Source organism: Pseudonaja textilis, chromosome 1 (assembly GCF_049901715.1).
Source record: "Pseudonaja textilis isolate UNSWEBS1 chromosome 1, rPseTex1.2, whole genome shotgun sequence".
In the NCBI taxonomy this organism is placed as follows: domain Eukaryota; kingdom Metazoa; phylum Chordata; class Lepidosauria; order Squamata; family Elapidae; genus Pseudonaja; species Pseudonaja textilis.
The window spans coordinates 255736777-255753198 of NC_141990.1; the positions used below are offsets into that span (position 1 = coordinate 255736777).

Consider the following 16422-nt stretch of genomic DNA (forward strand, 5'->3'; position numbering starts at 1 on the left):
TCCGTGACAATATCCTGAAATGTGAGTTTCTATCACTAGCAAAAAGAAAAAAACTAACAACAATATTCATTAACTTTCATCACAGTGAGCATTTATATTGGCATCCATCCATCCATCTCTAAGGAGGAAAAAACTATTAATCATCAAAATCTGGCAGACAAAACAGACTGCATGCTCCACCTAGCTACAAGCATATTTACTGCATGTAAATTAAACATACAGTAAATAAGAGAGTAGAAGTGGGCACATCAAAGCAGTACAGTATATCAACATACCAGGGTGAATTAGGCAGGAGTCACATTCATTGTCCTCATTCCTACAACAAGGAATAGTGTATCCCACTACTTCTTTCTGTCCAGGACACACACATTTGATCTGATCATATTCACAACACTCCCGACACATGATATTCCATTCAGCACCTGGACAGTTTTCATTGATCACAGTGTACTCTGCAGGAAAGCAAAATGAGAGTTATATGAGAAAGAAGAATTAACTGTTGGCAGAACATAATCCTTGTAACTAGAAGTCAAGTGATGTATTATACAGGGACATTTCTTTTTATTATAAAATTAAGCTAGAGGGGAGAAGGTCTGCCAGTTGGAACAGAGGAATAGGAAGGGGCTACTCAGTCATTTATTACATGTCATTTTATCCACCAGAACTGCCTACCAGTTGAAAATCCCAGAAGAGGGTGGGGGGAATGGAATACAGAGCTTTGATTAGGAAAGTAACATGGACTACTATTCAATTAAACTGCCGGCATTTAATGACTGCAATTTATTTCATAAAAAGAGGCATTCCATTGGAAGATGCGGCCATGGCTCCCTACTGCTACATATTATGTGGCTTCATAAAAGAAAGCCATCTTTCATTTATACCACTTCCTAAGAATAAAAACACTATGCAAGGGTTTCTTTATTAACTGTTTATTATGAAGGTGTTTTTTTTCCAAATCAGAAAACAGGTAGTCCTTGACTTGCAATCACCAATGAGAGCAGAATTTCTGTTGCTAAGCAAAGCAGCTGTTAAGTGACTTGTGTCCGATTTTATGATGTTTTTGGCCATGGTTGTTAAGCGAACCACTAAAGCTGCTAAGTGAATCATGTGGTTATTAAGCAAATCTGTCTTCCACTGTTGACTTAGCTTGTTGGAAGCTCCCAGTAAATGGTGATCACATGACCTTGTTGCAAACATTGTAAATACATGTTGGTTGCCAAGCGCCCAAATTTTGATCAATTGACCAGAGGGATGCTAGTAAGGTCATAAGGGTTAGGACCATTTGTAAGTCACTTTTTTCAATACTGACGTAACTTCGAAAGATTGGTAAATGACATTTTTTTAGAAGTTTTATATCCTTTTTGAATCTTTATTTAATCCAAGGAATTAAAAGAATAAGTTATTTCTGAACATTCAAAATATAATAAAACTATGGAACATCCAACCTGTAAATTTTTACCAGGCCAATGAAATAAGAACAATTTTCTTGGTGTAGCTGCAGGGGTAAGCTTCAAAAATTTCAGCAACAGGCCCATTTCCGGTGTTCCGGAACTTCCAGGAGGCCTATTTTTCGCCCTCCCTGAGCCTCCACTCTGCACTTACCTCACATCCAAAACGGGCAACATGGAGACCCCTGGGAGGGGTGGGGAGGGGCGAAAAGGGCAGGGTGAGCAGGGCCAAACAGGGGTGGGGTTTGGTGATTCACCAACCAGCCATAACGTTAGCTATGGGTTCGCCAACCAGGTGAGCAGCCCACCCTTGTTTAGCAGTCATATTCACACATTATAAACACCTCAATCACAAGGACTCCCACTCTGTTCAACATTGACATGCAACCTCAGAGGGAGATGAGCCTCAATTCTGAAGTGAAACATCACTTTGCATGACCACACCCAGCTTTGTTGCTCATCAGCAGCCTAGATTAACTTAACAACTGTGTTAGTAATTTAACAACTTCAGTGATTCCTTTAACAAGTAGGGCAGGAGAGGTTGTAAAATGGAACAAAGCCCATTAAACAACGGACTTGCATAGCAACACAAATTTTTGGCTCAATTGTGGGAGTAACTCAAGGACTACTTGTATGTATCTGGAGCTTCTGCATTCCTGCACTCAATGGAGGAAGCAAGAACATTTCAAATTTCCCTAATTTTCTGTTCTGAAATGAATGGATTTGATATGACCATGCCCCTGAATATGCTAGTTGTTACGGACTGAGTATATGTATATGCTTTCAGGTGAAAAAAAAAGAATTAAAACAGAAGGTACCAATCTCTGAAATATTTACAATAAAAAGTATATGTTCTAAATATTTCTAATTATTCAGTCTATTAGGGAAAGGAACAGTGTTATAAATATTAATAGAAGCATTATGATTAGTAGTGCTAGTAACTAGAACGAATTCATTTTCTAGTAATAAAAAATAAAGGCATCTAAAGGCATTATAGTTATAATAATTTATACACAGTTGTGCTTTAGGGCATTCCGTCTTAAAAATGTACATTAATTTCCAGGCACTTAATCCTAATATATTATGCTCCATTGAAATATACTTATCTGCAAGTATTACTGGGTTGAATAGGCAAAATCTTGGCATGAAAACAGAGAACTGAACTCCAGCAATAAATTTATATTAGCAGATCTGTTGCATGGCCTAATTTATCTGTATGTTATTTGTTTGCTAATCTCAATAATAAAGCACTGCTCCAAGGAAAATGTAAGGTTTACTGAGAATGAAACCCATCAAGTATAAAGTGTTATTAAAACAATTGTGCTGATTTTTTTTTGTAAAATATTACTTTTGAGGGGTCTACTCTGATTTCATTACGGCTTTTACAAGCAGATGGGATTATTTAATTAATCAATGACTGTATAACCAGGACAGACCACATAATGCTCTCAATGAGATATGGCTTGCATAACCCATTGAAGTGGTTTATTCATATTTATTACAATTAATGCTGCCATTTTAAAGCAATGAAGGGCAGTTAAACGTGCAATTTGATTCTGAATGAACATTAAAAGTCTTTGAAGGTAACACCTTCTACAAAATAAGTCCTCTAGGAAATGACACTGATTAGTTTTGAAGAAATGATTCTCGCATGCAGGACACATAACTCACTTCAACCAAACATTTAAGGTGTAGGAGAAGGCTGTAATGTGGAAGACTGCTTGTAGCCTTCTACTGCAGCTCTAGCTTCTCAGCTACATGACTTTAGGATTATCCATGGCACATTGTTAGAGCAACCCAACCCAGAAAAACCTTCAGCTTGTGGTCCAGAGAAGGTTGCCTTTGACTCAAACTGTGGGCAACCTCATAAAATTCACCAAAGCCACCCAACTTGAAATCACATCAGCTAGTGCTATAGAAAAAGGTTTTTCTCAGCCTTCTCCCAAGTTCTTCAAAAGAAGGCTGAGAGGGCCTCCAAGGAAAGAACATAATCATGGAATTGGGTTGCTTCCCAAAGCAGCTTTGAAGTGTTTTGCTCTGAACCTTCACTGAAGTGAAACGTTCTTTGAGGCTTCACAGAGCCCTATGTCAGCCTTACCAGGTAGATCAGATAGAAAACATGGTCCGATAAGCTACCTCTACTTTATTGTAAAGCTGCATTAACAGAATCTTGCAGGTCTGAAAATACAATTCTCCTGTGTCATCTTTACAGACTTATAACTTAGGTAGAATTTCTCCTGAATCTCTTGCAGCTGTTGGCTATACTCCCTTATCCAACTGTTCCTTAAGCATCTTTTTGCCAGTCTCCCAAGGTCTTTCCCACATACCATTATACCCTAACAAATATTCCTGAATTTTGTTAAAATCACTTGATGTAGTTCTTCATTACTAGGGTTTACAGTGGAATTGTGACATTTGGTCATATTTTAATGAAATATAAATATCTTGATCCAAACACTCATCCTCTTAGGTTCTATCTTTTTTTCAGAGAGTAGACAGCCCATCTTTTTTTCACATAAAGAAGATACTAAACCTATTGTTAGTATCTAGAGAAATTCATTACAAAAGTTCTTTGGAAGACACTGGGACATGAACAAGTGCTGTCCACTGCTCTTTATTGCAGCCATACAGCAGTCACATGATCTTGGGAAAATGCATGGATGCTTTAAAGATCTGACTAAAGTCTCCCAGTATAGAAGAGTAGGCAGAAAGCCTTGAATGAATACACAAAGTTGAAAAGTTGAAAAGCATTGAAAAGTTCATCCTACTTCACGGTCAACATTAATTATGGGAAAACATAATTGCCTATCAAAATGTCAAAACTTGCAGAAATAGTGAAACTGATCTGTTTGACCACATAACAAACAAAAACTTTTATGAAAGACTGGAAATTTTATATGGACTTCATGCTGAAAAAATAAAAAGAAATGATGATTTATGTATGTGAAGAAACATATCAATTAAACCAAAGAGTAAGGTGATTTGTAAAATATTTAAGAGGAAAGAGGGACAATAAGAATGTAACTATGTTAAAAAGAAGGTACAAAACCACTTACATGTTTCCTTCCTTCCTTTCTTTCATCCTTCCTTCCTTCCATCTTTTATCAAATGAAGACTCTTAAGTATAATTTTTAAAAAATGGAAAACGGAGTTACATTCTGGTAAGTAAAGGTAAAGGTGAAAGTAAAGATAAAGGTTCCCCTTGCACATACATGCTAGTCATTTCTGACTCTAAGGGACATTGCTCATCTCTGTTACAAAGCTGAAGAGCCAGAGCTATCCGAAGACGTCTCATGTGGGCAGCATGACTAAATGTTGAAGGTATAGGGAATGCTGTTACCTTCCTACCAAAGTGGTCCCTATTTTTCTACTTGCATTTTTACATGCTTTCAAACTGCTAGGTTGGCAGAAGCTGGGACAAGTAATGGGAACTCACTCTGATACATGGTGCTATGAATTTGAACCGCCAAACTGCTGACCTTTCTGATTGGCAAGCTCAGCGTCACAGCCACTGAGCCACCGCATCCCCTATCCTGTAAGTAAAGATTATGTAATTCATTTGTAGTAATCAGTTTGGTCTAGAGGTTAAGGCACCAGGCTGAGACTATGAATTCTAGTCCTGTCTTACCTATGAAGGCCAATTGGGTGATTTTGGGCCAGTCACTCTCTCTCAGCCAAACTCACCTCACAGGGTTGTTGTTATGGGGAAAACAGGAAAACTTATTCAGAAGTAATCACATCATTGGTCTCTGAGTTAAACTGAGAATAATAAGAATGTAGCAATAGAAACAAAAGAAGGAAAGTTTATTTGCAAACATCTAAACTGGAGGACAGCCTATGAATTCAAGAAGAAACATATAAGTGGACTCCTTCCTGTGCCTCTCAGAGTCCCACACATCATTAAGATTCCAGTTGTTATAATACTGTTTTGTTATTGACAAATTATTTTACCTCAACTATTCCACTTGCATATTTGACATGTTTCTGCTATATGTTTCTTCCAATGGTAGATCTTCAGTAAGACAGTTCTTTATTTATGATCACAAGTGCAACCAAAGATTTGGTCATTGAATGAAGCAGTAGTTAAGTGAGATATCACTTGACTGTTTTGCTCAACAACCATAATCCCAGCACTCCCAGTTGTAATTGTTAAGCAATCTCCAGGTTGTTAAGCAGAAGAAGTCTTAGGTAAAGAGTGCAGGGTACCTCAGAGTCAGGGGGGGAAAACTTGGGAGGCCACATGTGAATGTGTCTCTGTTCCGGAGCTGAAAATCCTCCCTGCTGAAATCCAAGCAGGATTTTTAACTCCTAAACAAAGATAGTTGTGTGAGGTCTGTGTGAGAGCTCCCCTACCCCAAGGCACTTTGTGCTCCTTACTTTACTGTGCTGCCTCTCTGCTCACAAGCTCAATATCCTCCTTGCCAAAATCCAAGCAGGCACAGAGCTGAAATCCTTTGGCAGGCAGCTCTTTCAGTCAGGCCCAAGAACAAAAGAGCTACTTCCTAAAAGATTTTAGCTTTCTTTGCCTACTTGTATTTTCTGAAATCCAAGTAGGCATGGAGCTGACGCTCTTCAGTGGGGAGCTATATTTGCCAGCCTCAGAGATGAGAGGAAGTCCTCTTGGCAGGAAGCAGCAACTTGCAACTTTCCCTGCTGACTTCTCCATTGGCTTCACTTTCCCAGGTATACCATGTGTTCATTGTGCAGAACTGGCCAATCTCGTCTCAAAGGTGATTGGAAGCAGTATGTTAATGTATTAAGCCATACTTAATACATGAAGTATTAAGCAATATTTAACATGTGAAGTATTTGTACAGCTTTATAAATCCTTAGTAAGGCCACACTTGTGGGGCACTTGTGGTGGCTCAGTGGCTAAGATGCTGAGCTTGTCGATCAGAAAGGTTGCCAGTTTGGCAATTCGAATCCCTAGCACCGCGTAATGAAGTGAGTTCCTGTTACTTGCAATAGCTCCTGCCAACCTAGCAGTTCGAAAGCATGTAGAAATGCAAGTAGACAAATAGGGACCAAGTCAGTGGGAAGGTAACAGCGTTCTTTGCACCTTTGGCGTTTAGTCATGCCACCCACATGACCACGGAGATATCTTCGAACAGCGCTGGCTCTTCAGCTTTGTAACAGAGATGAGCACCGTCCTCTAGAGCTGGAAACAACTAACACGTATGTGCAAGGGTAACCTTTACCTTTAATAAGTCAAGGGACTCCAGTGCAAGTAAGTAACAGCCATATAGCCTCATTCGTATTAGTTCCCTCTGCATAAAGTCACAATGTTCAATCTGTCTAAATGAAACAGTAAAACCATCTAACAGAAATCAAATTTTTAAAAATGGAAAACATGGCATTGATTCTTAATCTATTTGCCTGCATTTGACTTCAGAATCTATTTACATGTAAGCATAGCAAAAACAGATCCCTGAACTTGCAAGACACTGGTCAGGAAAAAGTAAAAATGCTAATATACTACTGATCTTGAAAGAATTAGGTTGTCCTTGACTTACAACAGTTGACTTAGTGACCATTCGAAGTTACAAACAATACAGAAAAAGAGACTTATGGCTGTTTTTCACACTTATGACCATTCAAGCATCTCCACGATCGCATGATCAAAATCTTTTATTTGACTTATATATTTATGTCTTATATTTATGATGGTTACAGTGTCTCAGGGTACAGTGATCCCCTTTTGCAATCTTCTCACTGCAAAGTCAATTTGCTCAACAACTGTGTGATTAACCTCACAACTGCAGCAATTCATTTAACAACTGTGGCAAGGAAGGTTGAAAAATGGAGAAAAACTCACTTAACACCTGTCTCACTTAGCAGCAGAAATGTTGGACTCAATTGTGGTTGTAAATCGAGGACTGCCAATATTGGGTGGCCACTTTACATGGAAAGAGGAGAGATGGAGAAGCAAGTTTCCCAGTTGTTCCTTTCTGAGGAGGGAAGTATGTTTTGGGAAAGTGTCAGAAGCCCTGCCCTTCAGGGAGAATTTTGTCCCATCATTAATGTTAAAAAGAGATTCATTAATGTAAAAGAGAAATCAAAATGATTATATTGTTATTAATTTTATATAATGGATTAAATGGGAATGAAATAGAAAATGTAGTTTGTCACATAAATGTATTTGGAATAATAAAGGATATGAAAATTAAAAATGGTTATAAAGTTAAACAAGAATTTAAAATAAGATTACTATATAATAATTAGTACGGTAATAAAGAAAATGAATACGGAGCATGAGCATGGAAATAAAAAAATATAATATTATTAACATTTAAAATTGGTTTGTTATATAAATGCTTTTGGAATAAACATAAGATTTATTATGTAATAGGGAAAAATACCATGTGGAATCCGATTGGGGAAAAAAGATATATATGCATATATAATAGTAAACAGGAGATCATTGTGGTTAATATAGGACGTAGTAACTAAAAAAGGCTATTTTGACATGTTTTTTTTTTAATTTGTTATATATTGAGGGGAAAATATATAAAATAAAAATAGGTGGCAAGATTGAATTGACAATGAAAGGGGATAAATATTTTTAACATATTTTAGGATTAAACTTTTTTCTGTCTGGAAATGATGAATTAAATAACATGAAATGATAAAACATATTAAAAGAAAAATGGAATAGGTAATGATATGATATGAAACTGGATAAGAAAGCTGAAAATGTAAGTATAATTATGTATGCACAGTATGTTAAAACCTGAAATCACATTGTTCACTCAAAGAGACGTTTAAAGAATAAAAAAAAATTTAAAAAAATGGATAATGTTAGCAATGTTGCAGCCGCCTTTGGTAGGTCAAATAATGGACTCAGTTTCGTCTTCTACATCAGGTAGCATATCATCTTGGCCTTACTCTACTTTCCTAACTATGTTTCTCACTGTATTTCATGTTTCTAAGGTATTTTGTTGTTTTAATGGAGAAAACAGGTAAGTGACCATAGCATGCCAAAACCTGTGCTGCAGCCAATTTGAAATAGTCTTCTTTGACAGAAAAGTATTTTTTTTCCTGTTAGAGTGATGGTGTGAGCAAAATACTTGAATTGCTGGCTAATACTGATGCCAAACCATCAACACATCTCCTAGTGAAACTCTTGGCTTAAGGAACATATGATAGATGGCCCCTCAAACTATTCTAGAAGGTTAAAAACTAGAGGATTTGCAAGAGTATTATAACATAGCAATGACAAAAAAGCCATCCCAAGATCCTGATCTGCATCTGAACATTTTTGAATGCTGTAAGTCTTTCTGGAAGACCAGCATAGACACTTTTTAAATGGCTATATTTCTTCCACGTCGAAAATAATTGAGTGAATATAATTACCTTCCTTTGAAAAGTATATAGCAATTAATAGAGGGAATTTTTATCTATACCATGGCTGACAGAGAAAGTTAACATTTCTTATTCTTCTCCATTCTCTGTAAATGTAAGAAAGAAAGTATAAGATGGCCAAATGATTCTGATGAGCATTCTGGACTAGATGAACCATATGTCAATACAGGAGCCAGGATAAAATCAGTTCCTCCTTGTCCTAGACCTCCCACCAAGAACTCTGTTCTAGACTAAGCAGAACATTTCTCCAAACTACAGCACCACTAGGGGAAACAGTAGAGACGGCCAAAGTATTGTGAAAACCTTGGGAATAAAGGCTGATTTGATATACTGCAGGCAGTTCCACCTTGATGAAAACCAGTAGCGTTTAGATGAATCTACTCACACCCCTGGGTGATCTTCCAACCTGACCAGGCTTGATGAACAATATCTGTGGGTTAGTAACCCTCCTAATATAAATTATTCTCTGAGTGTAACTCAGATTAATTATCAGAAGCATTTCTTTGTGCTTGACTCAGTATGGTTAGCTACTATTGAAGTAGTATGACAGACTTCTCTAGCAGACTAACATTTTTCTGCCTGTACTTTAGATTCTGTCTTTACCATTGAGAACCTCAGCTAGGGTGTGAACAGGCTTGCCTTTGATTTCTTGACTGACGCTGACTGCATCTTTAATATTTGTTGGAAGCAGACCTTCCAATGTACAACTAAGTTTCCACCACTCCCAGTGCCTAACCTAACATGTAGAAACCCTCCACCCATTATTCCTAAGGCTTTTACTTGTAAACAAAGAAAAGTTCCTTGGTTCCTATTAACTCAAATGGTTAATAGGGTGTCCAGTTTTATTTGGAGTCTCATAAGTCTTTCTGGCTTGCTAAAATTCTCTTATGCTCCTTTTAGATTACAATGAAAAACATATGATATTTCCCCTTAATTGTAGCGATATAGAGAGCTCAGATTTTTCTTGGCAGAGAAGACATGAAACGTACTTTGGGCAGTTAGATTGATGATACAGGCTTTTGACCTTTAAAACAAATCATTTTTGGTAAATCTGTAAGGCAAGCACTAGTAATTCCTCCCAAATATGAGAAACAGCCAAAGTATTTGACGTAAATTATAATCAGAATGGGGTCTTTTTGTTTTCTGTTGTAATGCTTATTTTAACAAGTCTGCTTCTATATCCTGTACTTACAAAGAATTAGTACAATACTTTAGGATAATTACTGTACATAAAGATCTTGCTTTCTGCCTTACAAGTGTGACTTGCCCCTTGGGAGAGGATTAGTAAAGATCTTATATAGTCTGCAATGCAAAGTTATTTGTTTGGAATGTCTCTCTATGAATCATCTTCCGAACCTCCCAAGTATCCCCAAACAGGCTGAGAACACAAGGGTGTGATCAAAGACAGAAAAATGCTTTACTATGGAGATACATTTATTTACTGTATATTAAGTAAGCAGGATTGTAGAAGTGCATCAATGTTTCTGGAAATACTCAAGCCATGAGACATTGCTCTAACTGCTACAAGATATTACAATGCCCAGAAGAGGCTTATGATATCCCAGTCACTCCTTAGATCACAAGCATTCCAAAGAGATTTCTTGGAAGGCTACAAATACAAAACAATAAGTAGAAAAAAAAGATGTGCTAAAAAGCTGATCCTTCCTTGAATTTTAAAAACAAGATTATGAAGCTTTGGGAAAAGCACAGTTACTATGAAGGATACCATTGCTGCACTACACCCAGTTATTCATATTGAATACTTATGCAACCCATATAGGCCCTTCTGTCCAAACTGGCTCCATCCATTCAGGTCTGAAGCCAAATTTCTGCCCAAAGCATTATTTTCTTCTTTAAGTTCAAGTGACTCCATGGTAAAAGTCAAGCGCTCCATTCTTTGCAAAAATCCAAGGATATACATATTCACTATCCTCCTATACCTTTGCTAGGAGAACCTATGAGGACTGTCCATAATTGATCAATAACTACAGCCTCTTTAGTTTATCAGGAATGTATTCTATTGTACTTAAGAAATTCCTAGTTATAAAGTGAGGAACAAATTTCTTCAACTGTGTTGGATCATGATTCTGCAGTTTTTGGATTAATGACTTCCATCTTTTCCTACCATGCTTATAACTCAGGCCAATTAGAAAGTTAGCCCTGTGATTTCAGTTGTTTTTGCCAGATCTTCTATTCTTTAAGTATTATTTATTTTGATGTCACAAGCAGTGACAAAACCAGCAGAAAGAGGTTCATCTCTAATAACTAATCCAGAAGTTTCCAAGCAAATATCTTCCAGGTAGGCCAGGGCTGTTCAACTGCACAAATTCTCTACTGGAAATGCTAGTTGGGAATAAAAGGAGTTGTAGTCCCAGCATCTGATGTGTGGGAACCAGCTCTGCACCAGAGAAAACTAAGCTACTGATCTTTGACAATTGCTGCTCCTGTGATAAAAGCACATGGATAAATGTTGGCGGAAATGAAATGCAGGGATGTTCTGCAAGAATGCATTCTTATGCAAGGAGCTTTACTTTTCTCACTGAACTGCAAATAGTCCAGGCTTATCTCTAATCAATATTCACTGTCTGCAACTGCAATTGATGTAGCTCATAGCTGAGCTGTATCATCTAAACTGAAAACATCTGAAATGATGAAGAGTGACCAAAACCTATGAGGGCAGTAAATACTCTTGCAAACACAAAATTATACCAAATTTCAGATGGAAATCTGAGTTAAAATTACTTAGCTGAAGATCAATGGAGATTCTCAATCATCCTGGCCATGGTTGTCCCAAAGATGCTTTTTCAATAGGCAACTGGACTTCCTTATTTTTCTTTGAAGACATTTCGCTTCTCACCGAAGAAGCTTCTTCAGCTCTGACTGCAATGACCAGCTATCTGCAAGGAATATAAATCCTTCCATTCCCTACCATCCAGCCAGAGCTGAAGAGGTTTTTTTGAATGAGAAGCAAAATGCCTTCGAAGAAAAACAAGAAAACGCAGTTGCCTCTTGAAAAAGCACCTTTGAGAGTTACTTTGCTGTTGTACTTACTGTGCTTTGGTCTCTTTCTTTCTTCATCCCTATTCCTACATTGCTCCCAATTGCTTGTCTGCAAAAAAGTGGACTTCTGTTTTCTTGGATGCGTCATTGTAAGGTTGGCTGGATGGACTACCATGTCTGAAGCAACTGGGATAGGACACAGTTGAGATTATCCCACTGCTCTTCTTCAGCTTGGAGGATTAATTTTCTGCAGGGTAAATACTCCTTTAGCAGGGAACTGCTTACTTTCTCTTTCTGGAACCAAACAATTATAGTTTTTATAGACCCAAACTAGAGCCTGCCATAGATTTGCCCAGGAAACTCATTTTGTTTGATTTTAATCCTTTTAAATAGATCAATAAATCCCAATGCTACATATGGAATTATTTATATACACTATGAGCTGCAGTGCTTGGAATGCCATAGTATTTACTTACTACATGCAATTTTTACTAGCATCGTCTTCTTTAATGAGTCTGAGGAAAGCAACCCAAACAACTTGTTACCCAGACAATTTCTCTCTTCCTCTCTTCTTATATTAAAAAGCCAAGCCTTACTCCATAAAGTCAGCCACCCCAGAGAGTAGGATAGATCTTTTACTGATTTTACAGATTTTACTGTCTCTATATATAGCCACAGGACATTAAGGATTTTCCTATTCCTGATTTCACAGCTTGCAACATTTCTTTTATTTTTTTAAATGCTGAGTTCACATCCTGGGATATCTCCCAAGGTTGCAATCTATGAGAGTGGCCAAGAGCTTCTGGGAGGAAGAACGTGATTTGTAATATGTTAGTTTGTCTTCATAAAACAGCAGGGCAAGCATACATTTGCTAAGCTATGCATATGAAAACTGCAGATTTCCCAGTGAACCTATACTCAGGGGGAACAGTGCAGGAAAATACATCAAAGAAAAGTATATGTGTTGGGTTAGCCTGCCAAAATTAAAAGAAAAAGCACAACCTGCATGAATTTGGCCCATTTAATTTCTACATTGTTTTTCTCTTTGATGTAATACAGAATGAATATAAATGTGTACACACACACACATACATGGGAGGGCGCGCGCGCGCGCGCACACACACACACACACATATATATCCGAATCAACTGTAGCATTTGCGATCCTTGGCTTTTTTTATTTCCCCTCCAGGAGCCAAAAAACAACCCAGTTCAAATAAGTTCTTACTGTTCCCATTTATCTGTACTTACTCCCTTTGTTCTTGTTTATGTTAATACTTATACTTGTTATCTTGTACATGTTTGACAAACAAATAAAATAAATAAATAAATAAAGTTTTGCCCTCTCCTTACCATTTTTTGTGTGTGTGTGTGTGTGTGTGTGTGTGTGTGTGTAGCGCTGTGGCTAACACATAAATGATCCGGACCCTCTTATTTCTCTGGAAATCCCAGCTAGAAAAACTTTCTGTCGCCCTGAGGGCAAGAAAATAGAACTTCTACCACTCAAGTCTCCTCTCCAACACTTCCTGCGAGATGGAAGAAAACTCTACCCTTTCCAGACGGGAAGGAGCGGTCGGTTCTTTTAAGCATGCATAGGAAAGCAGCCTGCCAACTTACGGTACCTCTTGGCAGGCAGGAAATGAAAAGGAGTTGCAGGAGGGTTGCGAGTCCCAAATGCCTCCAGGCAGATAGTGCCATGCTACTGCTGCTGCTGCTGCTGCTGCTGCAGGGGCGCGCGTTTCCAGAAAGGAAAGCAGATACGCGTCCTTTCGCCTGGGATCTCACCAAGCGGTGATTCTATGAAGGGTCTCAGATTTCAAGCCTCAGCTCGCTCTCTACATCTTTCGAAGAAGGAACTATCTTCCAGGCTCGTCAGACGGCCAGACAAACACAACGACGTCACCCCCTTCACACACACACACCCCCAACGAAAACACTGCTCAGCGGTAACTTTAACCCTTTGTCAACGCGGGCAGAGCCGTCCAGGGGTTGGAAGGAGAGGACCAGCCAGACGCAAAGCAGCACTCTAGGCTAGGGGGGCAGAAAGTGGACATAGAGTTGTGTGGGGGTTGAGCTTGGTGGGACACATACTTGATTAAACGAATCCAGGAGTAGAACACGGTTTAGGACGCCGTTTGGTTGTGTGCAAAATACACAGAGAAAGGCATGGAAGGCTGCTTTAGCTCGATCTTTTAATTCGACTCACTGCAGTACCATGGAAGGGTCCGTCCAATGTCTGCCCGTTTGGTCGCTGTTGGTGGGAAAAGACCATTCAAAACATTCCTTTTCTTTCCATAAACTTTTCAAAGGCATCCGAGAGAAGAGAGAAAGTGGCTTCATTGCAAGGCTGTACACGGAGGTCCCCTGTTTTGTTGAATGCTGGGAGGAGTGGGCTTTAAGGACTGGACTTGGTGAGGGACTGACTGAACTGAGGAGAGAAAGCTACGGCACATCTCACTGCGCAGGTGTTTGGCAAAGGTGTTGGAAGTGATTTTTGAAAAGACAGAAGCCAAGGAGGGGAGGCATTGTTATTGCTAACAAATTCTACTTCTATTGATTGTTTCTTTTGAGGGCTGTTGATTACCCATTGTTCCTGGTAGGAGTATCTGGTTGACCTAAGCAGCTCAATTTTCAAATGTTGAAAGGTATCAAAATGCCTTTCCTTCGAGGATTCAATTTTCCTGCTGGGAGAGCTCCGGCGAATGAATACGGACAACTGCTTGAAAGCTGGATCTTTTTATTTTTCAGGAACGTGAGGGACAGCAAGAAGTCTGCGTTCCTGGGTTAGCTAGCTTCTTATGGTAAGTCCCTGGTTTTTTATACCCTTTTCTCCCTTTGTGAGTTGATTTTGTGTGAATGTTTGTATTTGTGCTTAATGTGTCAAATCCTGTTTGAGTTTGTCTTTATTCCTGCCAGAGGGCAAATTCCGCGGGGTGTGGAAGGCAAACTCCGCGTGGTGCGGAAGGCAAACTCTGCGGGGTGGTTAGATTGTATTATCGGGTTTTTTTCCTAATCTCTTTTAGCTTTATAATGGATTTTCATATTTGTCTTGTGGCAATCTCCTGTCTGTCTCTTTTGTAATTTATATTTTTTTGTGTCTTTTGTCTGTTTGTTTTGCTTATTTGGTATGTCCTGTGTTCGTAAGGGTTTCTTTTTCTTATTTGTCTAGTTTTCTTAATTACTTAGGCTTTTGTCTATAGGGATTCTTTAATACCTTTTATTTAATTCCTTTTCCTATGTAAGTTTGTTTTATGGCTGGCCTGATATTCCCCTTTGGCTTTTCCTGTTTGAGTGACACTACTGTCTTCGTGAAGTTCCCTTTCCACACAAGGAAAGATCACCCAGTAAGTTAACACAGAAAAATAAAGAGAACAGTGAAGGGAAATCAAGACTGAGGCAGTATCTTCTGCTTTTTCCTTCTTCTCTTTCACCTGGTCCAGATTACAATAGTTTTTCATCAGAGGGGGGAGTTTCTGAGAGTTTGCAAGAAAACATGGGAGTTTTGCATGGAAATTCACCTGGGGGAATGAGCAGGGGTGATTCCAAGCTGTCTCGTGGACAGCAAGGGAACTTTTGTTGGGATCTCCTGGATAGTGCAGCAGTACTTGTCTTCCTGCCTGAAGTAAATTCAGATGACACCTATGCAAGCATAAGCTTGGAAAAAAACAAAAAAACAAAAAACAAAGAGTAGAGAAAATCCTGGATAGGATTAATTGAAGCTCTTCAGAAAATGCAGAGAAGTGGGAGAAAAAAACTAATTAATCAGGAAAGTGTTAAACTATGAACGTTCTTGACTTAAGACCTCAAAGTTTTGATAATATTGATGGTTACGACTGGTCCTTGGAGTTCTGGCTGTCCTAGCACCTCCATAGTCACATGATCATGATCTGGGCGCTTGGCAACTGGCTCACACTTATGACTGGTTGCAGCACCCTATGATCACATGATTGCCATTTCTGACATTCCTTGCTGGCAGGAAATATTGCAAGTTGCTGGGATAAGTTTCTTCTAACCCCCCACACACACTCTACTTGTGCCTTGCTGGCCATACACTGTACACACTCAGTACACAAACAGCAGTCTCTTTAGCCAAATATCAACCCCAGACACAGGTTTTCCTATACCCAAATAAATACTAAATGGGAGATGTTTTAATTAATTGAGCCTAACTCGATTGATTCATTTTTACTATCAAAAGTTCACCACCAAGAGGCTGATCATTCCGTTCAATTTCAGCCCAGGATGTTCTTTTTCCCCCAAACAGAAGTATTCTGTTTTATCCCACTATATTTTAGATCATCCCGGAACTAAGTTTTGCTTCTGGATTTTTCTTAGAGGAAAGCACATCTGAAAATTCCATTCTGATCAAGAATTAAATTGCAACTCTTTCTTTGAACTGCTAAGTGGGTGTAAATGGGGTATTTTGACAGGTGAGATGAAAGCATTATGTTTCAGGCATTCATAGAAACAAGTGTCACTAATATAGATACTTTTAAGAAGGCAACATTTCTTTTAAAGTTGATATAAGTGAAAAGGTGGGAATCACACTCCTGAATTCAATGCAAGGCCCTAATCATGTCCCTGTTACACTCTTCCCAGAAGAGCTAATCTT

General features: G+C 38.5%; 1 protein-coding gene across 4 annotated transcripts in view; it reads right to left on the reverse strand.

Annotated features, from left to right (window-relative positions):
• Nucleotides 1-13873, reverse strand: part of PAMR1 (peptidase domain containing associated with muscle regeneration 1) — a 72557-nt gene extending 58684 nt beyond the window's left edge. For 2 of the 4 annotated variants that reach the window (XM_087921368.1, XM_087921366.1), the window contains exons 1-2: nucleotides 13433-13724; nucleotides 276-452 (exon numbers count right to left, since the gene is read on the reverse strand). In XM_087921368.1, coding sequence (XP_087777494.1) covers nucleotides 276-452; nucleotides 13433-13508 — 253 coding nt within the window. In that variant the 5' untranslated portion in view covers nucleotides 13509-13724. Of the gene's footprint in view, nucleotides 1-275; nucleotides 453-13427 lie in introns of all 4 variants that reach the window. The other 2 variants (XM_026704601.2, XM_087921367.1) reach the window with 2 other exon arrangements.
• Between the last annotated feature and the right edge of the window lie 2549 nt (nucleotides 13874-16422).